At 41.1% G+C, this 26,967-nt stretch overlaps 1 protein-coding gene across 1 annotated transcript in view; it reads left to right on the forward strand.

Moving 5' to 3' along the window:
- Positions 1-26,967, forward strand: part of SNTG2 (syntrophin gamma 2) — a 391,266-nt gene that overhangs the window by 247,272 nt on the left and 117,027 nt on the right. The window contains exons 13-14 of the mRNA XM_033937548.1: positions 7,600-7,716; positions 22,057-22,128. Coding sequence (XP_033793439.1) covers positions 7,600-7,716; positions 22,057-22,128 — 189 coding nt within the window. The remainder of the gene's footprint in view (positions 1-7,599; positions 7,717-22,056; positions 22,129-26,967) is intronic.

A 26,967-nucleotide genomic window follows, 5' to 3' on the forward strand; every position in this document is an offset into this window, starting at 1 on the left:
AGGTTTGTCCAAAACACGGACCGTGTCGGGTCCCTTGTTTGGGAAAAAGGTTTTTATAAATTTATATTTGTCACAATAAATTCTGCCTGCATCTTGTACACATCTGCAGTTGGTTTTTGTTTGTTCCTGGGTGAGCTAAACCTGCATCACACAGCAATTGGTTAGGGGAAAAGTACTTTGAAGCTTACTGGGGAGTGTAGGGAAATAGAAACCTGGGTCAAGGGAAAATAATAAGCAGAACTGGCTAAAAAAGATTTAGCTACAGTATTATACTCCCTGCTCCCAAATATAAAATATCAAATCATGCCTGTGCAAAAGGAAAAAAAATGTAAAAGTGCAGATGGAGAAGAGAGAGAGGGTAAAAGAACAAAGAGGAGCAAGGAAGAAAAAGAAATTAGTGGGAAAGTGAAAACAAAATTGAAAGAAAAAAAAAAGTGTGGTGTGGATGATGGCTTGAGGAACTGGTTATAGAAAAGTGTTATACTGTATAGTAGATGGCCTGAATGGAGAGAGAGTATATAATACTGACAAGCTGCAAGAGGGAGGAGAGAGTGTCAGGACTCTAGCTTTTGATTTGTCCAAATTACCTGCCCTGCTCTTGACATTTAGTTACAGGCTGGTCATTCACTTCCAAATGTATTTTGGTTTTCTTTCCTGAGTAAGGGGAAATTTGTTGTGAATTTTGAGTTCAGCACTGGCAATCATTTTCAAAAGTTGGCTCCTATGAATCTTGCTATAAGCACCACAAGAATTACCAAGCTTCTGAGGGCCAGAAAAAAAGCAGATTGATGGCCAGGTTCTGGACCTAGGGCCATGAGTTGGGCAAGCCTGGTTTACAGCAAAATTGATATAATGCAGACTCAAAATTTAACTCTCTGTGGCAGCTAACTGTTACATATCAAGGGACAGATTACCAGGCTGACACCTGGTCTCAATAAAAAGAGTTCAGTTGCTCTGGCTCACAAAATATGAACACATTATTCTGAAATTTTGAAACACATTTGCTAGGAAATTAAAGCAGAAAGTTAGTTCCATTAGAGCCAGTTCCCTGCCTCATATTATTTTGGATATAAACAAAACCTGAAAAATGGGAGATAAAGTGATACTCAAACAAAATGGTCTCCCAAAACCCCAAGAAAAGGAACTAGATGAGAGGGAGAAACCACCCGTAAAGTGAAAATACTACTACCACTCAAAAAAAGAATAACGTAAGTTTTTTTAGAGAGCCCTCAGTCACACAGCCTCCCTCCGGGAACCCCCAGAAGAAACGGCTGCCACTGACTTACACCCAACAAGGTGTTAACTGTGAAACATCATATTATTTTGGAGCATTTATATACCATCAGTTCCTTTAACAGCTTTGGCATTACTTTAGTTAAACAACAACAACAAACCCTCTGTAGAACCTTCCAGGAGAGCTGTCAAGTTAAGATTATCAGCAGCAAGTAGTAAACTACCATTCTTTCTACTAGTCTTCATAATTAAGGATAAATAATAATGTATTGATGGACTTTTGAAGGCTTCAATGAAGTATCTCCTCAACATATTCTCTAGGGTAACTACTGAATATCTTGGAAAGTTCAGGACACATACATTATGCTTCTTTCCTTGATTATTCAAGGTCTTCATTCATCTCTGGGTAATCATTTGCGCATCATCCAATTTAGCAACACATATTTAAACTTCCACTGTTTGAGATCCATGCTGATCCACTTTTGTAGTTCATGCTGTTAGACTCTGTTCCTACTCTTGGAACTAGGTTTTTAGCTTAATTGTTACCCCTCCCTCTCAAATTATTGGTTATAGTATACTGTACATTTGGGCAAACATGTCCAGTCCTCATTTACTTCCAAAGATTCTCTTCCAATTTTCTTATATTGAGTACCGTATTTTCACGCATATAACGCGCGCGTTATACGTGTTTTTACCTACCGCGCATACCCCTCGCGCGTTATACGCGTGAGCGCGGTATACAAAAATTTTTTTACATAGTTCCCACCCCGCCCGACGCCCGATTCACCCCCCCCAGCAGGACCGCTCGCACCCCCACCCCGAACGACCGCTCGCACGCGCTCCCACCCGCACCCGCATCCACGATCGGAGCAAGAGGGAGCCCAAGCCCTCTTGCCCGGCCGACTCCCCAACTCCCCGACAATATCGGGCCAGGAGGGAGCCCAAACCCTCCTGGCCACGGCGACCCCCTACCCCCACCCCGCACTACATTACGGGCAGGAGGGATCCCAGGCCCTCCTGCTCTCGACGCAAACCCCCCTCCCTCCAACGACCGCCCCCCCCAAGAACCTCCGACCGCCCCCCCAGCCGACCCGCGACCCCCCCTGGCCGACCCCCACGACACCCCCACCCCCCTTCCCCGTACCTTTGGTAGTTGGCCGGACAGACGGGAGCCAAACCCGCCTGTCCGGCAGGCAGCCAACGACGGAATGAGGCCGGATTGGCCCATCCGTCCCAAAGCTCCGCCTACTGGTGGGGCCTAAGGCGCGTGGGCCAATCAGAATAGGCCCTGGAGCCTTAGGTCCCACCTGGGGGCGCGGCCTGAGGCACATGGGCCCAACCCGACCATGTGCCTCAGGCTGCGCCCCCAGGTGGGACCTAAGGCTCCAGGGCCTATTCTGATTGGCCCACGTGCCTTAGGCCCCACCAGTAGGCGGAGCTTTGGGACGGATGGGCCAATCCGGCCTCATTCCGTCGTTGGCTGCCTGCCGGACAGGCGGGTTTGGCTCCCGTCTGTCCGGCCAACTACCAAAGGTACGGGGAAGGGGGTGGGGGTGTCGTGGGGGTCGGCCAGGGGGATCGCGGGTCGGCTGGGGGGGCGGTTGGAGGTTCTTGGGGGGGGCGGTCGTTGGAGGGAGGGGGGTTTGCGTCGAGGGCAGGAGGGCCTGGGATCCCTCCTGCCCGTAATGTAGTGCGGGGTGGGGGTAGGGGGTCGCCGTGGCCAGGAGGGTTTGGGCTCCCTTCTGGCCCGATATTGTCGGGGAGTCGGCGGTCCTTCGGGGTGGGGGTGCGAGTGGTCCTGCCGGGGGGGGGATGTATCGGAGAGTCGGGACAGCGCACGGAGAGTCGGGGCAGTGCACGGAAAGTCAGGGCGGGTGAACGGAGAGTCGGGACAGCGCACGGAGAGGCGGGGCAGTGCACGGAAAGTCAGGGAGGGTGAAAGGAGAGTCGGGACAGTGCACGGAGAGTCGGGGCAGTGCACGGAAAGTCAGGGAGGGTGAACGGAGAGTCGGGACAGCGCACGGAGAGTCAGGAAGGGCGAAAGGAGAGTTGGGGTGGCCAGAGGAGATTCGGGGCGGGCGAAAGCACAGTCGGGCTGCATGCGCGGTATACCCGTGAGCGCGGTATACAAAAGTTTTTGTACATAAAATCGTGGTTTCTGCGCGCTATACCCGTGTGCGCGTTTTACACGGGTGCGCGTTATCTGCGTGAAAATACGGTAGATAGATATTGTTTTCTCATGTTAACCGAAGATCACATTGTTTTATTTTTAAACAGATTGAGTCGCTCCTCTTCTTCTTTGGATTGTTAAACTACCACAGTGGGCCTCTTCTATCAAACTACGCTAGCAGTTTTTAGCAGAGAGCGCCGCGCTGAATGATCCGCGCTGCTCCCGATGCTCATAGGAACTCTATGAGCGTCGGGAGCAACGCTGGCCATTCAGCGCGGCTCTCTGCGCTAAAAACTGCTAGCGCAGTTTGATAGAAGAGGCCCTATATTTCAGAATTTACCTACTAAGGATGTACAGTGGTTAACATTATTAACCCCCCCCTTTACAACACTGTAGCGTGGTTTTTAGCACCGGCCACGGTAGTAACAGTTCCAGCGCTCTTAGGAATTCTGTGAAAGTCAGAGTTGTTACCATCGCGGCCGGTGCTACAAAACACGCTATGATTTTGCAAAAGTGGGAATTAATGAATCATTTTCTTGATCATGGTTTTTTTCTATCTATGGGACAGATAGCACTCACTCCATTAATGAAATCTGCTATGTTGGATCCTCTAGTACCAACAAGCTATCATCCAAGTGGATCAATTTTTCACTTCATCAAAAATTACAAAGACTAGGGAACACTCGATGAAGTTACAGGGAAATACTTTAAAACCAATAGGAAGAATTTTTTTTCAGTCTGAGAATAGTTAATCTCTGGAATGCATTGCCAGAATTTGTGGTATGAGCAGATAGCATACCTAGTTTTAAGAAAGGTTTGAACAATTTCCTAGAGGAAAAGTCCATAGTCTTATTGAGAGGGACATGAGGGAAGCCGCTGTTTGCCCTGGATCGGTAGCATGGAATATTGCTATTCCTTGGGTTTTGGACAGGTATTAGGGACCTGGATTGCCCAACAGTGAGAATGAGCTACTGGAATTGATGGACAAGGAGATGACTTTTCACTTTGATGGCTGATTACCCAGGAGTTTTAGAGGAATTTGAATGAAAAGAACTTCAACAATATCCTTCATAGCTCTTTACCTGTGCAATACCAATAGCATCACACAAAAATTGAAAACTCTAAACTACTAAAAAATGCCAGAATAAATTAAAAATAGTTGGAGAAATGGACCTCACAAAAAATCATAAGGCAAAAATCCCTTGCTAAAATATTGCTAGGTGTGCAAAAATTATCATCATGGGTCAAAAAAACTCCATCTTCATATAGCAAATTTATATTTGATCAAAGAAAAATCATAATAAGGGGGGGGAGGGACAGCCCAGGGCACCATCTTGGCAGAGCACTGGCGCATCTCCTCCTCTCTGCCCCCCCTGCGTATCTCTTGAAATGTATGCTAGCATGAGCAGCATCTTCCACCTACTGCTCATGTCGGCCTCGACTCTCTTCTGATGTTACTTCATGGTCACGGGACCAGAACATGACATCAGAAGGGAGCCGAGGCCGGCACAAGCAGAAGGTAAAAGATGCTGTTTATACCGCTGCTCGTGCTGCTCCAGCTCTGTGAAAAGACCAAGCCATTAAAGAACTCTAACTTAGAGAGTTGCACGGGGACAGAAATCCCACTCATCCCCGCCTGTCCCCATCAGGATCCTCTTCGTCCCCACCCGTCCCCATCAGGATCCTTTCCGTCCCCACCCGTCCCCACCAGGATCCTCTCCGTCCCCACCCGTCCCTGCCAGGATCCTCTCCGTCCTCACCCGTCCCCGCCAGGATCCTCTCCGTCCCCATCAAGATCCTCTCTGTCCCCACCCGTTCCCGCCAGGATCCTCTCCGTCCCACCCGTCCCCATCAGGATCCTCTCCGTCCCCATCAGGATCCTCTCCGTCCCCACCCATCCCCACCAGGATCCTGTCCGTCCCACCCATCCCCGTCAGGATCCTCTCCGTCCCCACCCGTCCCCGCAAGGAATTACCTCCATCCCTGCCCGTCCCCATAAAAAGCAGCAATTACTTCCGACAGGATCATCAATTCCACAGTTTGCGCTGCTGTTTTCCTTGTGGAATCTCTTTGGTGGAACCCTTTTTTAGTTTTCTGTTCAGTAATTAACTTATAAACCCCCTCTTTTACTAAGGCTGACGTGTCCATTATATTATATGGACAATCCCTGTATCCAAAGCCTTCCATCCCCGTGGGAGCCCCGTTGGCTAGAGGGGGGTTCCCGTGGGAGTCCCGTGAGCTAGAGGGGGGTCCCCGTGGGAGTCCCGTGGGTTAGGGGGGATTCCCGCGGGATTCCCGCGATCCCCGTTCCCGTGCAAACCTCTACTCTAACTAGGCCATATGTCTAATTTCCATACCATAGCATGTATTGTTAATTAGTATATCTCAGAAGTTTGTATCTACTATAATTCAGTTATACGTCTCGTCTGTATTGTCTTTGACCCATACTGGGCTCTTTTGGGAGGATGGGCTAAATAAAGAAAGAAAGTTTTAATAAACATAAACATATTAACCAGCAAGCAAAATTCAGCTGTACAATTTTGGGCTCGGGTTGTTGGGATAATTTACTGCATGACTTGCTTTACTTAATTCAGAGATTTGTTTTCTTAATTTTGTCCAATAGTTTTGATGTGTCTAATTTAATATTCAAGAGTTAAATGATGCAAGAGGGACTTTCTTTCCTTTAGTCAATGAGATGCTAAACTCCTAACACTTAAGAGCTTGTCTAGCAAATCTTTACAGTAGGGGTGGATAAGCCCAGTTCTTGGAGTCCCAAACTAATCATAATTTCAAGACAATCTTAATGAATATTCATTAGACTGATTTGCACATTAATAACATGATCTGCAAGCAAATGTACCTCATTTATATTCACTAGGAATATCTGGTTTGAGGCCCTGAAGGACTAGAGTTGTTCGCACCTGCTTTACATGAATGGAAATCACTACCTTTGAACAGGTAGTAATACATATACTCATAGTTGATTATTCACTGCTGTTTGCAACCTGGCCTACTGCCTTGAGAATAAATATTCTGAATAAAATATACACATGAATTTAGCATTCCATAGGCATATTTCAGAATAATAAATATTCCTAAATTGAAATTATTAAATGAAGTTGAGTACACTAGAAGTAGAAATGGCTCCGTATGGGTGCGCATCAACATTTCGTCTTACATCGACATCATACATTGCTTTCTTCACTTTCCGTATCACAAAAGAATAACTCTTGTTTCATTATATTTTATTATTGGGAACTACCCAGAAGGCTAACCATTGTTGCGGTTTATCAAATCTAAATAAACTTGAAACTTCAGACTTTTTGCTTTTTTTTTAATTAAATTTTTAATTGTAAAAATACTCCACCATGCCCCATGTTCTCTAGGATTACTTCTTATTTTTGCTTTTCCTTCTAGTTTCTACTAGTGAAGAAAACTCATTCTCATTAGAAACATAGAAACATAGAAGATGATGGCAGAAAAGGGCCATTGCCCAACAAGTCTGCCCACTCTAATGACCTCCCCCCTTGATTTTACCTCCCTAGAGAACCCATGTATCCCATTTCCATTGTAAAAGAGGTAAATATTTAGCAAGCCCTCTACCAGAAAGAAGGGGGAATACTGCTCCCCACAGAAGCTTGTCTATTCTTCCCACCCTTTATGCACTGGCTTCAGTTTTCAGGAGAAGTTTTAACCTGCTTTTTCTTCCTCTCTTGGTTTTTTTTCCCCTCTGTAGTTAGAACCACACAGGGCCTTGTTTATGGTAGTTTTAAAATGTATTTATATTACAATGGTTAGGGTTACTAGATGTCCGTATTTCCACGGACATGTCCTCCTTTTGAGGACATGCCCAAGGGTTCGGACGGCAGTGGGTGGGGGGGGGGGACGGGCTTGGGGATGGGGCTGGGACAGGATTAGGAGCAGGACTGGGGTGTGATAGGGCATGGATGGGTGGAACTGGGCAGGCCTGGGTGCAGGTCTAGGGGGTCCAGATTTTCCAAACGGAAAATCTGGTAACTCTATGTCCTGGCCCATACACATCTATTTGTTGACATCATGATTCTAGATTAATCAGAGCCTTTTCTAAAAGCTTAGGGGAATTGTGAATACTTCAGCCTGAATGTTCTAATTCCAACAGTACTTCAGCTTTTTCTATCGGGTCCATGTTTTTTAATGTTCAAGCTTTTTTCCTACAGGTTATACACATAGGGTGGGTGAGTGAAAGGTTTCGAGGATCTGACACTTCTCAGCTCTACAAATACAAGTTCCTCGCACTGAAGGGTTCTTCTTTCTACATTTTCAACACACCACCGGTAAGAAATTAAATTAATTGATCAATGACATTGGCAAATTTACTTCTGTCAACTTCAAAGCATTATGTTTGCTTCCTTCTTGGTCCATTTATGTATGTAGAAAGAAGAGTCAACAAACAAACTGTAAGTGATACCAATCACAGATATATTGAGGGCCATTTTTGATATGACGTCAAGTCCAACTTTGAACGTTTTGAGAAAAACATCCCAAAAATTGGGTGCAAAAATGTCCATTTTCGAAATTGCAATACATCTATCTTTATTTTCAAAAATGATCTATCTAGACGTTTTGGCTCTTAGGCCTGGATTCTCTAACCGGTGCCAATTTTTTAGGCACCAGTAGGTGCCGAAGCAGAGTAAATACCACCATTCAAGTGATGTTTTTAACTGAGTTTCAAGGTGCCTACTGGTGCCTACAAATTGGCAAAGGAATCATGCTGCCGTAGACTCTTTAGACCACCTAACACTAATGTGGGCATGGATAACACCGGAAGTAGCATTAGGTGCCTAAAGCGCCTTCATTGGCATGATTCATAATTTAAAATAGGTGCTGGAAATGTAGGCCTGGAAAACCCTGGCCTCCATTTCAGGCGCATCTTTCCGGGAGGTGTGGTTCTCTATATGGTGCAGTCGCATGATTGACACACAATCAGCGGCTGCTTTTTAGGTTGATCCCAATGTCAGCACAGTATAGAGAATCGGGGCCTTAGTGCGTCTTATCTTTTTTGCCCATTTTCGAATATGAAAATAGCCAAAGCAAACCATTTGAATGTAGGTGGGGGCCACCATCTATACTAGATTTGTAACACAGGCATGCCAGCAGAGCAGTGGGACACCTTAGAGGGCACTGCTATGAACTTCATATAAAGGGTATATTCCATCTCAACAGAACCTCCTTTCATTGCATGCTGTGCTCTCCCAAACACTCCTAAAACCTACTGGACCTACCTGTCTACCAACCTAATAGCCCTTATGGCTGCAAGTGTCACCTATATGTCAATACAGTAGGTTTTGGCTCATTTTGATAGGCTCACACTTTTCTCCACAAATGTACTAGTAGGGTGGGATATGGACCTGGGTCCCCTTCTCTGGAGTCTACTGCACTGCCCACCAAGCTACTCCAGACATCTACTTACTGTTCTACTAGGACTGATCATGCTATCTGCAGCTGACATAGAGACAGATATATACTGTTTCATTCAGATTTTTGTGGGGTGGGAGGGGGTTAGTGACCAGTGTGGGGGAGCCATGCCTTCATCCCTCCAGTGGTCATCAGGTCAGTTTGGGCACCTTTTTGACCCTTAATTATTTTTTAAATAGTTCTAACCCCAAATTTTGCCCTGGAAGTTTTATTTAAAAAAGTTTGATTATCACTGCAAAATGTCCAAGTGTTAAGCCTGCCCAAATCCCGTTCATAACATCCTTCCAACATGCCCCTTTGAGATTTAGGGTTCCTTTTACTAAGCTGCAATAGCGTTTTTAGCGCACACAGGATTTTAGCGCATGCTAAACCCACGCTACGCAGCTAGAACTAATGGCAGTTTCAATGCTGGCATTAAGGCCTAGCGCGCGTGGCAATTCAGCGCGAGCTACGTGCACGCTAAAACCGCTATCGCAGCTTAGTAAAAAGAGACCTTAGACTCACTGCAGACAAAAGACCTAGCAAAACATCTAGAAAGTTGATTTTGAAAATGGCTTCTTGGATGTTTTGGTGAGAAAAATGTCCAAGTACTACTTTATTCTAATTTTTGGATGTGTTTCTATTTTGAAAATGAGCCCCATTATCTAGGAACTTTCATAGGCCAAACATTTTTTGGTTCATTTTCAGATCATTTGACCTTTTTTTGGCTTTGGTGCAGTATTTTTTTTCTTTTCGTACATTCATTTTTACTTTCTTTAAATCCACGTTAGAACTTGTATCACTTGCAGATCAATTGTGCACACGTTAATTGATCTGTTAATTTTAATATACATTAAATTGATTTTGCATGTACTGAATTATTAAGGTGATTTCATGAACTGAATGCATATAATATAATACACATGTTTAATGTGTATTATATTAAATTATGTTAGATATAAAATGATTTCTTACAACTTGTTTGTTGATCACTGTTTCTACTTCTGTCAACAAGGAATGGCTTTCATTCAGACTAGATATACTTTACAGTGACCACCAATGTAGACACAAATGTCCAAGGGTCAAACCCAAAGTCAGTAACTGCATATCTCCATGTATAAAAAATGTATTTATTGACAAAACCCAGATGATTTATTCCAGATTTCCTGTACTGGTACGTAAATCTGCTCTACATGAACTTTATATGCCAACTCATTGAGTCTGAAATAGGGACATTGTGTTCAAGATGATTTATGGTCCCAAATTAGCAAATCTAATTAGCTGACTAGAATTTATATGTATATAAAGCACCTTGTGCAAAGGATTTATGTTTTTTATTGTGCAGTTAATTTTTCAAATCCTGACAAAACCTATTGTGTTTGATATTTTCATTTTTTTTTTTCTATTACCCACACTGTAGAAAGTTAGAAAATAACTTTCAGTAGTTTCTATTGAATATTATTTTTCTAAAAACAAAAAAAAAGTGTGTGCTGCTGGTAACAGCTATAAATAAAAACTTTGGAGTGAAATCAAGTTGATTTGGCTGTGAAAGTACACATTTGAAACGTGTGAATATTAATACTAGTTATGAAGATTTCAACTTTAGTTACTAACCAGTTATGAAGGGTTCAGAACTGTCAAATCAATCACATTTTTAAAAAAAAATTATTCACTTATAATATGGCAGAAACAAACTGCCCATTCAGCTTAGCCAGCTATTCCTATCAATACTTAAAGGATAAGTAGCAGCTACCAACTGTAGGGATTTGGCTTTAGGATATCATTTATTATGCAATTTAGTGTTTATTTCTACATTGGCTACAGTCTTGCATAGATGATCATTCGTGACCTCACAATTCACCAATATCTAGTTGCCCCATGCCTAACTGCTGTACTTTGTTAATAATCTAGACAGCTGCCAAATCTAGTGGCACCGAGGCTCAATTATCATGTCTTCTAGGATTCCATGGGCATGATGGACAGCATCTAGCTGCCACTAACTTGGTGGTGCTGAATTATTGGTCTCTGGGGAGCTACTGCCAGCCAAAGCCTTGCCTACAATTCCTCTAGTTTATCTCTACGTCATCCTCCTTTTATTCCCTTTCCTCCATGCTTCTGCTGTCAAAGGAGAGGAGATTGGTTGTCTGCAATACTGTAGCTGGCCAATCCTGTCCCTACTATTGGCAAAGAAGAAGAACATATGTTATACCATGCTAGATCAAACCAAGTGGGTCATTAATTAAAAAGGGTACCATGCTTTTTGCACCAATAAAACCATATATATATGGTACATAAATCTTTTATGCACTAATATATTGCATAAATATATTGGTGTTTAAACCAGATATATAAATCGGTGTATAAATCTTGGTACCCTTATAAATAAATATATATATGCCAATAATAAAGCTACACAATATTTTATAATATTGCACCTAAATATGATGGTGTACAGTTTAACACTGGGTAAATACAAGTTTCAAGTTTCATTCTTCATTTATAATTGGAATACCCTGCCACATGGAAATCATTTAGATGGATTACAATAAAAAAATTAAAATTCATAACATTCAAACAGCTAAATTAAAAAGAAAATTGAAATGTAATTCAAAGAGAAAATAAAAAAGACACTCTAAATTCAGATACCTAGTCAGCCCATGCACTGCTACAGAGATCACCAAATGCCAGCCAATCAAACTTTCATCAAAAACAACAAATAGGAGCACTATAAACTTAAAACCACTTTATAAACTGCCTGAAGGAGCTCAGAACCATGAGATGGTGCAATGAACACTACCAGGGTGAAACCCTGATTCTTGTTTCAAATGTCTATCATTGCTCCCTTTTGGAGTTGTTTATAAAGTTGTTTCATATTGTGTAAAAAAATTTTGAATAGAAGTGCAAAAGTGTTTCACTAATTCACAACAGCTTTCATATATTTTAAACTTTGAACTTAGTCTTTTTGAAAAAAACGCAAGGTAAGTAAAAGTTGTCTTTCTGAAGCAGAATCTTATCTTGCTAAAGCCGGGTCTGATGTATTTCGCCAAGACGGCTTCCTCAGAGAACCCGCTTCAACAAGTTGACAATCAAAAAGAGAACTGCATTCTGAAAAAAAGAAGATAAAAAATGCTTGTTACTATTTGAAAAGTAAAAATGTAACAAAGAAACTTACAGCGCTACTGGTGGATAACCTTCAAAGCTCTCCTGACTTCTCTAATATCTGGTTCATGTGACAACACTCACAGCTGTAGTCCTGACTTATCATCAAACTGAGCTGTCATTCATTTGTGAAGGAACGCCCACCACTCCACTTCCCTGTTCAAACCGGTGGGGGTGACCGTTTGCCAATGGTATATCCATGATTGTTCCTTTTTCCATAGGCAAGCTGTTAAATTCCCCCCTCTTTTCAATTATGGTGCTTCCAAGACCACAAACTTATGGTCGTCCAAGATATGTGACTGGGCATGCCAGTGTTGAGAAAGGGGAGCTCCCATGTCTCCCCTTCGGATTCTACTTAGATGTTCTATAATCCGGACTTTTTGTAGACCTTGTTGTGTGACCAATGTAAAACAACTGACAAGGGCAGATGATCATATAAACAACTCCCTCAGTATTGCAATCTGTTTGATGTCTTAAGAGATGTGATTTTTGCAAGCGCGGATGTTTAATTTCTTGAACTTCCATGGTGTGAGAACAAACACTGCACCTACCACAAGGATGGTGTCTCCCAGGATTTGATTGTTGGCTCTGGTCTATACTCAAAAATTGGGACGAACTAACCCGCTCACGCAGGTTACGCCCCCTAGAGTATGCAAAAGTAGGCAACTGAGATAAACTGGGATGGTACTGTAAAATGTGCCAGTGAGTTTTAATGATTTTCTTAATTTCAAACGCCATGTGGGAATATGGGATGGTACATACCATATTGGGCTCAGTAGATCCTATTCGAACCCTGCAGAAGATGCTCCCGCTGGGCATATAGGGCCCTCTTGTATGCCTTTTTAATAACTGCCTTTGGATAGCCCTTCTCAGCAAATTTGAGCCACATATCCACGGCTCTATTTTTGTATTCCTCAACTGTGCTACACAGATGGTGCAGCCTTAAAAATTGTCCTACTGGCAAATTAACCCATAGGTGTCTTGGATGGTGATTATTGTAGTTCAAAAGGTTATTCCTATCCGTCGCTTTGCAATATATGGTCGTTTGAAAATGACCCTAGTACAAAGTTATCCATATGTCTAAAAACGCTATTTCTACTGTTGCTACTTTAGCTGTGAATTTCAAGTTAACATCACACGCATTTAGCCACTGTAAAAAATAGTTAAACTGTTGTTCAGTGCTAGACCATATAAGGAACACATCGTCTAAGAAACATTTCCATGCTAGTATATTCTGATAATGGTCAGATGGATACAAAAATTGATCTTCAAAATCACTCACATACAAACACGCCAGGCAGTTTATAAAGTGGTTTTAAGTTTATAATGCTCCTATTTGTTGTTTTTGATGAATATTTCACCATTTTGGCACACTAGTTTGTAAATTTCTCACCCAAACATTGACTTAAACGGGAGCCAATCAAACTTGGCAATTAAGTATAAATCATAACAAGTTAGTTAAAACCATTTGTAAACTAATGGGTTTTAAAAGTTATCTTAAACCTATCAAATCACTGTTTTAGGCATAACTAAAGTATCGGAACATATCAAAATGTTGGACCTGTACCGCTAAATATAATTCTCTGGATTATATTCAATCAAATCTGCCTGATTATTAGATAATTATGATGAGAAGATTGCAGTATTTTCAAAAATCTATAAAGAAATAATGGTTGATAGGTTTGACTACAGCTTCAGAGGTTGGGAAGTATCACTAAGGCAGGGCAGACTTCTATGATATGGGCCCCAGAGATGGCAAAATCAGTTCAGCATCAAGGCTGGAGTAGGCTTTGATGGCAACTCCAGTAGTTGGGAAGTAGGATTGGATCTGGTCAGACTTCTATGGTTTGTGCCTCAAAACTGGCATAAAAACATTAGAATAGCCATATTGGGTCAGACTGATGGGCCATCTAGTCCAGTATCCTGATTCCGACAGTGGCTAATTTAGATTACAAGTACCTGGCAGAATCCCAAATACTGTAGTAGCAAGATTCCATGCTACCAATTGATTTTCTTCATGTCTACCTCGATATCAGACTTAGGAAATATCCTCTAGGAACTTGTCCAAAACTTTTTTAAAACTCAGATTTGCTAAATGCTATACCCACATCCTCTAGCAATGAAAACATATTTCCTCCTATTTGTTTTAAAAGTATTACCATGTAACTTCATTGAGTGTCCCCTAGTCTTTGTACATTTTGAATGAGCAAAAAATTGATTCACTTTTACCCATTCTACACCAGTCAGGATTTTGTAGTCCACTCAGCTGCCTCTTCCAAACTGAAGATCTCTAACCACTTTAGTCTTTCCTCATATGAGAGGAGTTCCTTCTCCTAATAATTTTGGTTACCCTTCTTTCTGCCTTTTCTAATTGCTGAACCTGGCAGGGAAAGACAGAGATTAAGGGGCTCATTAAAAAAAAAAAAACGATAGACGTCCAAAAGACAACATTTGGACGTCTTACTAGTCAAAATGTCCAAGTGGACATTCTCAAAACAGACTTTTTAGATGTCTTTCTGGTCTCCAGTATGTATAAATTTTAAGGGGGCATGTTAGAGGTGTGTTTTGGGTGGGTTTAGGGTATGCTTAGGACTTGGACGCTCATCAGGCATAATCAAACCTTTAACAAAAGGTCTTGGGCTTTTTTTTTAGATGTTTGGAGCTAGACCTGTTATAAAAGCAACTAAATGCTAAAAAGGTGCCCAAACTGACCAGTTGACCACTGGAAGGATTAAGGCATGACCCCCCCCCCCCCTTACTCCTACAGTGGTTACCAACCCCCTACCACCACCCAAAAATGTAAAAAAAAAAAACCAAACCCAGTATATTCTAGCCTCTAGTAGGAGGGGGTGCTGAAAAGTTCTCAACCTAAGCAGCTTCAGATGTTAACACAGACATTCGAGCTTAGGGAGCAGAGGTTACCGCTGTGAATTTCACATTAAAAATTCCAGATACAGATGTCACCATATCTTTCTTATATTGTATGGTGAGCCCTCAAAATCCTATTATACCTATTATCCTATTATAAAGATGACACCTACAGGCATAAGGGCTATTGTTGTGGTGTACAAGTGGGTATGGTAAGTTTTGGGTGGGTTTTGGAGGGCTCACCATATAATATAAGAAAGATATGGTGACATCTGTACCTGGAACTTTTAATGTGACATTCACTACAGTAGTTCTTAGCAGAGCCCCTCTGCTATGCTCAGCTTTCTGAACAATTTATTAAGAATGCAGGCTGCCTAGAGGAAAGCTTATGTGCATTTTTCATGAGAACATACTCGTATTTATATTTGAGAATGGCCAAAAAAGATAGAAGTACTAAGGACCAAAATGTCTACATAGGTCATTAAAAAGATAAGATGTCTTGCTGTTTTGAGAATGGACATTTTCTCTACTGGATTTCTGGACGTATTTCCCAAAATGTCGAAATTCAGACTTAGACGTCCTATCAGCAGTGCTCCTCCATGTATATCAGTGTTAAATCATGAAGAAGTGGAAGACAAATTCAATTTTAGCCACCTTGTTGGGTAAACTGGATGGACTATGCAGGTCTTTATCTGCCAGCATTTACTATGTTACTATATTAATACTATATATAGAATATAGATTAACACCAAACGTTTATGCTATCTTATATGTCACCAGAAGCATGGTGTTAAATGGTCAAATTTCCTTGCCCCACAAACAAATTTAATTGCTATATTTTGAACTGCAAACACTGAATATCTGACAATCTTAAACCTTGAAGCAAAGCATTATAATACTCTAATTGACCACTGACAATAGAAGAAACTAAGGGCTCCTTTTACTAAGGTGTGCTAGCGTTTTTAGCGCGCGCAAACCACATGCTAAACGAGAAATACTAATGCAAGCTCTATGGAGGCGTTAGCATTTAGCACGTGCGGCATTGTAGCACGCACTAAAACTGCTAGCGCACCTTAGTAAAAGGAGCCCTGACTTGAAATGCATTTAAGTAAAATGTGTCCCTAATTGAATTAATCTTTAAGTCTGGGTGGAGTGAGATAGGGTGAATATTTGCACACATAAATTATAGCAATGCTGAAATTAATGTACATTTTAAACACTTACACCAGTTTTTTGGTTCCACTTAAATGGTTACGGTATGTTATGTTTATTTTTATTAAGATTTGATATACCGCTCCTGTATTTTACTGACCTAAGCAATTTACAATGTATCAAACTAAAATGAAATTAGGTACTTGAGAAAAACTACCCTATCTGTCCCGAAGGCTCACAATCTAGCTAAAGTACCAGATTAAAATAAAAATATGTAATACATTTCCAAGATCAAAAATCAAAGAAACAGAAAATAATGAAAGCAGATAAAAAATTTAAAATAAAACAAAACATAGTTAAGAGACAGAAAAGTCTCTGAGGCAGCTTGATAGTAAGTTCAGTCTGTAAAACAGATCAACCGGCCATCACCAAAGGAGCAGGACCAGGAACCACGCCAATAAAGACCACCATGTTTGCCATAACCAATTATATATCAGCACATAACCAGTTATCTTTGTGATCTTAGAAACACAACAATTTATGTTCCTGATACTATCATAGTGACTTGTCGACCTTGATGGCTTGGCATTTGGGAGGCCAAAACCATGGATGGCTTAAGGAGGAACACCCCATAATTCCTCAATGGGCTAATGCTCAATAGCAGCTGGTCACTAAATCCTACAATAAATGTGCTTGGAGCAGGTGTAACTATCAAGTTTCAAGTTTATTATAACCTGATATGCTGCTTTAAATACCAAAGCTGTTTACATAGTTCAAATTTTAAAAACCAAAAAAAGAAATAGTTAAAAACAGGGGAAAGAACATATAGATATAATAATTCAGTTGACGAGACATGGACAGAAGAGAAATGGGAGGGGTTACAAGTCTCAAAATAAAATAAGGGGGTAATGGACAGAACAATATGGTAAAGGAAAAAACATAAATAAACACTTTTATCTAAATCTTTTAGGATACAGATGTTTAGTCTCCTGAAATGGGGAATAAACATCTATGAACTTGCCATGCCCTTGTTCTACCCAAAACATACCCATACCATTCCCCCCCTCCATTTGCACACACTTGGGTCTAATACATGTACCTGTGTATCCCAGGCTTTGTAAAATGGGGACTTGGGCATTTATGCAAGATAAACATTTATGTGCCGTTTTCTGATAGGGCACGTAAAATGAGGGCCTTACTGTATTTATATTAATCAAAACTGACTTCAAGAACTACGGTGAATTTGGATCAGGATTAAGGAATAGACTGTCATATCAACTAATTCAATGCCTCCCCAAAATAGATTATTGTCCTGATAAGTCAGCTTCTAGCAGAAAGAAGGGGGGGGGGGGATAATTACTCTTAGGTACCGTTTGAAGAATAGCAGATAACAGTGTTTACCAGAAAACTTAAGTGTCTGCAATATAGGCCAGGGTTTTACTGGCCTACATTGCAGATGCCTAAGTTCTTTAGTGAACCGGACCTAATGACACCTAAGACCTGCTCCACCCCTAACCATGCCCACTTAGGCATACAGCGAAGTTAGATGTATTGCTGTAGATGTGATTATAGCATCTACATTGTAGATGCCTCCCGATACCTACTTTTTTTTTTTTTTAGCAAGTTTTAAATGATGCAGTCAATTACCATGCAGTCAATTACAACAATTAAGTTAGGCGGTGGTAGGCGCCTACTACTGTCTAACTTACAGCGCCGTTTATAGAATATAGCCTTACGCATTTTTGTTTTATCCTCCTCAGTTTTTTATTGAGCAATAAATGCCACTCATCAATGTTGGATGCTTTGCCTGGTGCTTCTAGTGGCGCCTCACTGCAGATATCTTTCAAATTCATTAGCGTATGGCCATTAATACAAAAAAATGGAAATTGGCCATTTTATGCCCCGTGCATAGGAAAAACCCACGCAATGGCATGCTAAGGCCACAGCTTAGTAAAAGGACCTCTATAATAGTTTTTTTTTAAATAAAGACCCACAAAGATGTATCAGATCATGCTTAAAGTACATGAGCTAATATTTTGTGTTCACCTTCTATGTTCCATCTAAGCAGCGCACATAAGCATTCGCATGGTTGTTACATGATCAGTTACAAAAATACCAACCGGACTTTCAAACAAAATTAAACTATAGAAATTAATTAAACTAAACGAAATCAATTACCATATGTGTGCTGTTTGTTTTGTGCTGTATACAGAAATGCATTGCCAATACTGGGATCAAATATTGCTGGGTTTTAGAACTTCTTGTCCATACATTAAAAAAAAAAAAAAGTTTGCATGCATCTGGCCACTCCTTAGAGGGAGCATTGCTCAAAGTTGTGTGAGAGTCCTCCACCTACATTCCTTCCAGTGTGTTTGTGCAATGAACAGGCGAGCTCTACACAAATACAGATAATTTGCCTGTCCCTAATTATTGAAAACATAATATTGATGCACCATCCCCCAATATGGCAAGAATATGGCTGGAGAACTATTGCACAGCTTGAAGGAAACATTGGAGGAAGCTGTTTTTCTTAGAAAAATTCCTCTCCCTCCTGTTAGCCATCTTGGTAACAGGAAAATAGTAACTGACAGCAGAAAGACCTGAATGGTTCATCCAATTTACCCATTATACATTCATGGTTAAGTTGTCTTTTTTCTTTCATATTTTTGGGCCATAGACCGTAAAAGCCTGTCTAGTACTCTTTTAGGTTCCCACTACTGGAGTTGCCATCAGAGCTCACTCCAACCTATCCTAACCATGCTGTTGTTTTTGGGATACAGATCATAAAGTCTGCCCAACACTGCCCTTATATTTGAAATCACTGGAGCTTCCATTAAAGCCCTCCACAACCCATTAAGAACATAAGAACATAAGAATTGTCACTGCTGGGTCAGACCAGTGGTCCATCATGTCCAGCAGTCTGCTCACATGGCGGTCCTCTGGTCAAAGACCAGCACCCTAACTGAGACTAGCCCTACGTTCCGGTTCAGTAGGAACTTGTCTAACTTTGTCTTGAATCCCTGGAGGGTGTTTTCCCCTATGACAGACTCTGGAAGAGCGTTCCAGTTTTCCACCACTCTCTGGGTGACAAAGAACTTCCTTATGTTCGTAGGGAATCTAACCCTTTCAATTTTAGAGTGCCCTCTTGTTCTCCCTACCTTGGAGAGGGTGAACAACCTGTCCTTATCTACTAAGTCTATTCCCTTCAATACCTTGAATGTTTCGATCATGTCCCCTCTCAATCTCCTCTCCTCGAGGAAGAGGAGGCCCAGTTTGCTGTACGGCAACTCCTCCAGCTTCTTAACCATCTTAGTCGCTCTTCTCTGGACCCTTTCGAGTAGTACCATGCACGACTGCCTAGTACCAGCCTTAGTTTGTTTTATACCATTTATTTTCTAAACAGAGATCCTCCGTGTTTATCTAATGCTTTTCCGAATTCCACCACTGTTTTCATCTCCACCACTTTCCTTGTGAAGGCATCTACCATCCTCTCCCTTAAAAGAATTTCCTAAATTTACTCCTGTTTATCACCCCACAATCTCAATTCATGCCTCTAGTTTTTCCATTTTCCCTTCTCTGGAAAAGATTTGTTTCTATATTAATACCTTTCAAGTATAACATTTGTATCATATCTCCCCTGTCCCTCCTCTCTTTTGTACATCTTTTGACACAAGCTCCATACCATTTTTGTCACTTTCCTCTGGACCACTTCAAGTCTTTTTACATCCATAGTCAGATATGGTCTCCAAAACTGAACACAGTACTCCAAGTGGGGTCTCTCTCTCTATATAGCCCAGCATCCTTTTGGCTACATCCACCATTTTGTCACACTGTTTCATTGCCTTCAGATTCTCAGACACTATCACCTCAATATTCCTCTCCCCATCCATGCATATCAGACTCTCACCTTCTAGAACATATGGCTTCCTCAGATTTCTATTCCCCAAGTGCATCATTCTGTACTTCTTCACATTGAAGTTTAGCTGCCAAACATTAGACCATTCTTCTACTTAAAGCCTTTTGCAACTCCTTTTTCATGTTTTCCTCTCTCTCTCTGGGGTGTCCATTCTGTTACAAATATTATCATCTACAAAAAGATACACTAGAAGGTGTTATGTACCATGGAACCTGAAATACTTCATCCTGGCTCCATATAGCACTCTGTTCCACATGCAATTGGAGAGCAGGAAGACACATGCAAAGTAGTGGCAAAATTTATCATTTGCATTACAATTCTCTGGTGCCCAGCAACACTAACCCTATCCCAGTAGACAGATCCTGGACTGTCTTTGAGCATGGACTGTCTTTGAAGCCCAGGATTCTAAATTGTGCCACAAATTAAGATCTTGCAAATGTGCCCTGGACCCGTTTCCTTCTTACCTATATGAGAAAATTCCCGCGCAGGCTATTTCATCTCTCACCAGACTTATAAACTCTACCTTACTATAAGGACACATTGCCCTGACCCCATTACTGAAAAAAGCCGATCTAGACCCATCTTTACCATCTAGCTATCGTCCTATAGCAAATATTCCTCTCCTGACCAAAATGCTAGAGCTATCATATCTACTCAGCTCTCATCTTATTTAGAGAGATTCTCCATTCTCTTACCTTGCCAATATGGCTTCAGATCCAATTTCAGCACCAAATCCCTACTGGCATCAATAATTTCAAAGGTTCAACAACTACACTCTTGTAATAAGTTTGCAATCCTATCATAATTTGATCTAACTGCAGCGTTTGATGTTGTCCACCACGATATTCTAATTTATCAACTTTCTGAGATAGGCATTGATTCCACAGTCTTAGGCTGGTTCTCAAAATTCTTATGATCCCGCTCTTACACTGTTAATATGAATGGCACCATGTCATCTCCTTGGAAACCGTTATGTGGAGTCCCGCAAGGATCACCTCTGTCCCCTATTCTTTTCAACATCTATATGTCTACTTTGAAACTCTTCCATCTATCTCCCCTTGAAGCATTATATACATATGCAGATGACATCCTTGTCCTTCTTGAGATAGATTCGAACCTTACTAACCTCACTGAGAATATAAAAGCATGCATAACGAAACTCCAATTCTGGGCCATCACTGTACAAATGAAGCTGAATGAGTCCAAAACAAAACTACTTTGGCTTGGCCCAAAATTAGATCAGCTACTCACGCTCATTTCATTACCTTCTGGTCCCACACTGCAGATTGAATTCTCAAGCAAAGTTTTGGGTATCATTATTGACTCTACACTTTCATTTAATGACCATTTCAACTCTCTGGTAAAAAAATGTTTTTGGGGTTTTTTTTTTTTGTAATTTATATGTACTGTATGTATGTTTGTTTTTTTAAATTAATATTTATCGATTTTCAAACTTTGACAAGGCCATACAATTATTTTATATATAAACCCTATAAAAAAGGCACTTTAAATACACAATTAATACATAAAACAATCATTTCCCCCTCTCTTCCCCATAACTTGTTATATTAATTAATCTTTATTCATTTTAAAAGCTCCCAGTAAGTGTAACCTATAATACAATCATTTATACTTAAATCACACTTAATATAACATCACATTCTAGACTATATTGAATAATCCCTCTTATATTTATTCATAAGTAAAAGAAATCATAAAATAATCCCATCCCCCCACCCCACCCTAGATATATATGAGCCAAAGTAAAAAAAAAAATGTTTATTCTATACAATACTTTCAATCTTTGCAATATTTTATTAATGGCTCCCAAATAACCTGAATTTTTTTAAAATTTCCCTGCTGTATGTTTTTTTAGTCTTCACATGTTGAGAAAAGTGAGATCCTGTTTTCCACCAACAACATTTTGCTGTCCTTGTACAATCACTCATTCTTTCCAGGCTGGACTATTGTAACTCCATCTATCTAAGGATATGATATTTTTAAAAACCCTAATGTTAAATGCCATACTTAATGCATTTCTGATGACAACATTATGAAAATGGGAAAGAAGATAAACAGAAATATTAAATATGACTTCTATGGTTTATATTTATATTTCTGACAGGTTAGCACCTTAGACTGGATACATGCTGAAAAAATCTATAACCTCTGTGAGGTTCTATTTAAACTTCATAAGGTAGGTCTTTTAGAATTTTCTGTTTGTAATCAATAAAAATCTTCAGGCTCAAAAACTAAAAGGATAATGATATATATGGATTTGTTTGATTTAACCTGAAAATGCTTTCCAGCCTTTTCTACAGTAAAAATGAAGTTTCATATTTCTTATAGTTAAAATTACACATTCAAGTTTGTGACAATGAACATAAGACAGATGAATGAAATCAGAATTTTACAAGCTCTCAAATGAGTAATCTTAGGGCTCCTTTTACAAAGGTGCGCTAGCGGTTTTATCGCATGCACCGGATTAGCACACGTTAGCCGAAAATCTACCGCCTGCTCATAAGGAGGCGGTAGCAGCTAGCACGTGCGGCAATTTAGTGTGCTCTATTCCGCGCGTTAAACCCATAGCGCACCTTCGTAAAAGGAGCCCTTAATGTATGTTGAAAAAAAGTATCGAAGGATAGGAGGTAATGTCCTATTTTTGATTAAGTGGAGCAACTTTACAGTTCTTCAAATATTTCAATCTTCATTATGAATGTCAAACACGTTTTTAAAATATATACGATACATATACATGTACATATACGTGTATATATATATATATATATATATATATATATATATATATATATATACACACATATATACAGCACAAGCTGACTGTAAAAAATTATCGCAAAAGGGGAAAAGACCTCAGACTCCCCTAACTCATTTCAAAACAGCTTATACTGATCAATTTCATCTTCAGCAGTTAACTTATTTAGTCTTATAGGCTCCCCGAGAGGAGCACCTACCGGCCCGACGACTGCTCCAGTGTTGCCGGCTACCGGAGGTGTAGGCCGCTGCGCCAAGTTGTTAATGGCCTGTATCTGGGCTCCCAGCTGCTGTAATAATTCTGCATGGCATGTTTGCTGTGCCTGACGGTCCGCTTGCCACAAATCCGCTTGGGTCTTTAAAGTGTCTTGGAACTGCTGCTGTAGTTTATGCATCTCCGTCTCCAAACCAGCCAGGAACTTGGACGCCTCCATCCTTAAAAATAAACAAGAGAGAAAGGAAACCCAAGTGTGTCACTTTTGAACTTAGGGCTTGTCCCCCTCTCTATTCCAGAGCTCTCTGGTCCCCTTACTCTCCAATCCACACCAGCTACCCCCTAAGCACTATTACCTTGGGGACTGATGTGTCTCAGCCTTGGGATTTTAGGGCCTCCCCAGCCATTCCACTGATCAGGATCTCTGGAACATTGCTCACACATCCGGACTCCTTTCCACTCCACAGCAGACTAATTTCCTGGGCCCCTCGATGATATTCCTTATTCCTTCTCTGGAACCATGCCCTCCTGAACTTCCTTCCTGCTTAGTATTTGTAATCCACAACAATTTGGCTCACTTAAAGTCCAATTAGCAAATTTAGCAAAATCACTGTTTTCCAGCACTCAGGATTTCTCCAAGGAAAAAAAAAGTCAAATTGTCCCAAAATCTACTAGGATCCAAATATTAGGGTATTGCTTGTCTTTGCACACAGTATCCACTGGCAATACTTCCCTCAAAATTGCAAACAGTTGGGGGGTTTTTTCCCCCCCTCAAACCACCAAAAAAAAAATTCACCAAATTTTTTTTTCCTCTTTTGGTGCTCTTCCTTCACCAACCTGAGGGCGGTGCTAGATCCCACTTCTGACACCAACTTCCTGTGGCCAGGCCAGGCCCCAGGTGAGTGGGAAACCCCGACGCAGACCACAGGTAAGATTTTTGATGCGCCTTTTGTATGGTTGGTGTAAGGAAAACCCAGACACTGGATTTCTTTCAAACAAAACTTCACTGGGTTTATTATAAGGAAAAAGAAAGATTATCAAACTCAAAATAATTCTCCTTCACAGTCTCTAGTCACACATTCATGTTACAGACTTCCAGTGTCTGTTATATGTAATCTAGTCCAGGAACTGGACAGTTCTTGTCAGCAAAAAAGATAAACCATAATTAAATAAGCTTTTCAATCTCTCAAATGCCCCAATTCTCCCTCCTTAGTGCAGCTGGCTTCTATTAGCACCAGTTGTTGCCAGCACTGGCTGAGCACGGCAGGTGCCATCCCTTCTTCCCAACACTTTTCCCAACAAAGAGAAGAAAAACGTTTTCTCTGCCACTGCTTTTCCTCTCTAGCAATGAGTCCCCTCTAAGGACTTTCACAGCCCTGCTTTGCAGGCTGTGTGGAGCAAGCCTCCCTTTTCACCAAGGTCTTCAGACCCTACCAAAAATGACTCCAAAAGTCCTTCAGCTTGGTTCTTTGGAGACTGCTAGGTGAGGTTTTAAACACACTTGGAAACTCAGGTAATGATGCATTGTTATTGCCTGGAGCTTAAATTGGGCTTAGGTTTCTTTGAAAAAGACTTTTCTTTTACTCTGTGAGGCAGGAAGCAGCTTCTCATTGGTCATTCACATGTCCATGCCTTCCTCTAGCACACATTCCCCTGGGTCAGTCTCACTGTATCTTCCCCACCCTGTATCACTGGGGCTATAGTCCATTAGGTCTCCTGTTTCACTTTCCACTTCCCATCCTCCTTCCTGGGTGTTTGCGACAGGATGCTTCCTGTCTGGAACGATTCTCTAGCCCTACCTCCCAAGGATTATATGGGATATTACCATACCTCTCTGAAGGGAATATTCCTGCCTTTCCTTCCTGGCCTGGAACAAAACTCTGCTCTGCTCCTCGTGTGCCTGCCTCCCTAGTTAGAGTCAGCTGAGGGTAATTTATTCATCTAACTCCCACCTGCTTGAGGCTTACGTGACTGCCTAGCCTCATAGCAAACTCCACCCCCTTCTGTGTTGACTCTCTGTTTCTCCTTAGCTTTGGGAAAGAAGTAATAGGGGATAGACTGTGTTTTCTGTGCCCTCCCTGCCTGAATTCCTGGCTGTGACATCACCTGCCTTTTCACCCTTCTTTCTTGCTGTACTAAACTAGTGCTTTTAGCAGGGTGCATAGGCTTCATCTTAGGGATTGCAGGTTTAAGGGCTGTACTTTTGACTGGGTTAGCAGTCTTTTTAACCGTGACAGGAGCTTCCCTGTCACAATACGCATGGGTTAATTCAGCAGTAGCCTTGCTGGATTTCGTTTTCTGATCTCCTGAAGAAGCCTACAGGTAAAACAGGCCTGTCGGGATCAGAAATCTAAGAGTCAAACTAAGGGCTCCTTTTACAAAGGTGCACTAAGCGTTTTAGCGCGCGCTAACCACGCACTAAACATTAACGCATGCATGTTAGTCTATGGACGTGTTAGCAGTTAGCACACATATATATTTAGCGAGGGCTAAACGCGCGCTAAAATGCATAGCACACCTTAGTAAAACAGGGGGTAAGTTCCTGTTTATTTACATTTTTTTTGTTTTTTACATTTGATTAAGTAAATTATCTTTAGATTTAAAAAACATACTTGAAGTAAATAAAAATTTAAGAATATATTTGAAACAGAAAATCTTAAGGTTTTTTTAGACCGATGATAATATAGACCACACATTCTATTGATCAGCATAAGCTGTTTTGAAATGAGTTGGGGGAGTCTGAGATCTTTTCCCCTTTTGTGATAATTTTTTAGTCAGCTTGTGTTGTGTATATGCATATATATCTATATATATATATATATTTTTTTTTACATGTTTGACATTCATAATGAAGACTGAAGTATTTGAGGAACTGTAAAGTTGCTCCACATTTTGGTGTTCATCTATTGATTGCAATATGTGGAGTAGTCCATGAAATTTTTGGTTCCTATTTTGGATTAAGAACATAATTACATTTTTTTAAGTTTTTATTAAAATTTGATATAGCTGAGCTGAGCCAGCTGAGTTAGGCCAGGGGTGTCAAACTCAATCACACTAAGAGGCCGAAATCCATAACAAAGGCTAAGTTGTGGGCCAGACCCCGCCCAATCTCTGCCCCAGACCCTGCCCCCATTGTAGTACTAATTATAACACAATTTTTTCCATTCATTTTTCATATATATACACACACACAATATAATCTTATTAACACATAATGGTTAACCACAAAATTAAACTACACAAAGCACACTGTTTGCATCTCAACATTCATTCCTACCAGAACACAGATAACCCCTATGCAAATACGGGATCAAAAACTAAAAGTACAGTACTAATATATAAAAAAGAAACCCTAAGATGGAAGACTCTGCATGCAGTATAACCCAAGAGAAAAATAAACAAATGTATTTCTTCCTGAGCAGTGCAAAATTGACACAATTCAAACACTAAATTGAAAATAAAATAATTCCCCTTACCTTTGTCATCTCCCTCCCTCACCACTGGGGCTGTGAAGAATATTACTAGAGGCAGGAGAGGTACTCATGCTCCCCCACCCCTGCACACATTGAACCGCTGGGCCAGATCAGTAAGGAGGTAGAGCTAGAGGAGGAAGTCAGGAGGGGAGATGGAGCTGGAGCTGGAGGTAGAAATCAAGAGGGCAAGCCTACGGTTATAATCAACACTGCCCCCCCCCCCCTTCTCGCTGCCTCAATTTTCCTCTTTTGGTCTGGCTTCCTTCTCTCTTCAGCAGTAATTTACACCGTCATGTGGTTGTCAACTCATGCATGCCGACAGAGCACCAGAAAAGAATTTAACTGTGCCGGCCCCAGCGACTCATTTTGGCTGGGGCCGGCACAGTTAAATTCATTTCTGGTGCGCTGCCGGCACGCACGAGTTAACAACTACCTGGCGGTGTAAATTACTGACTGGCACTGTTAAATTACTGCAGGGCCGGCACTGGGGTGCGTCACTGGGGCTGGCAGTTAAATTCATATCTGGTGCGCTGCCATTCACACTGGTGGTGTAAATTACTGGCCGGCAATGGGG

Source organism: Geotrypetes seraphini, chromosome 3 (genome assembly GCF_902459505.1).
Source record: "Geotrypetes seraphini chromosome 3, aGeoSer1.1, whole genome shotgun sequence".
Taxonomy (NCBI): Eukaryota; Metazoa; Chordata; class Amphibia; order Gymnophiona; family Dermophiidae; genus Geotrypetes; species Geotrypetes seraphini.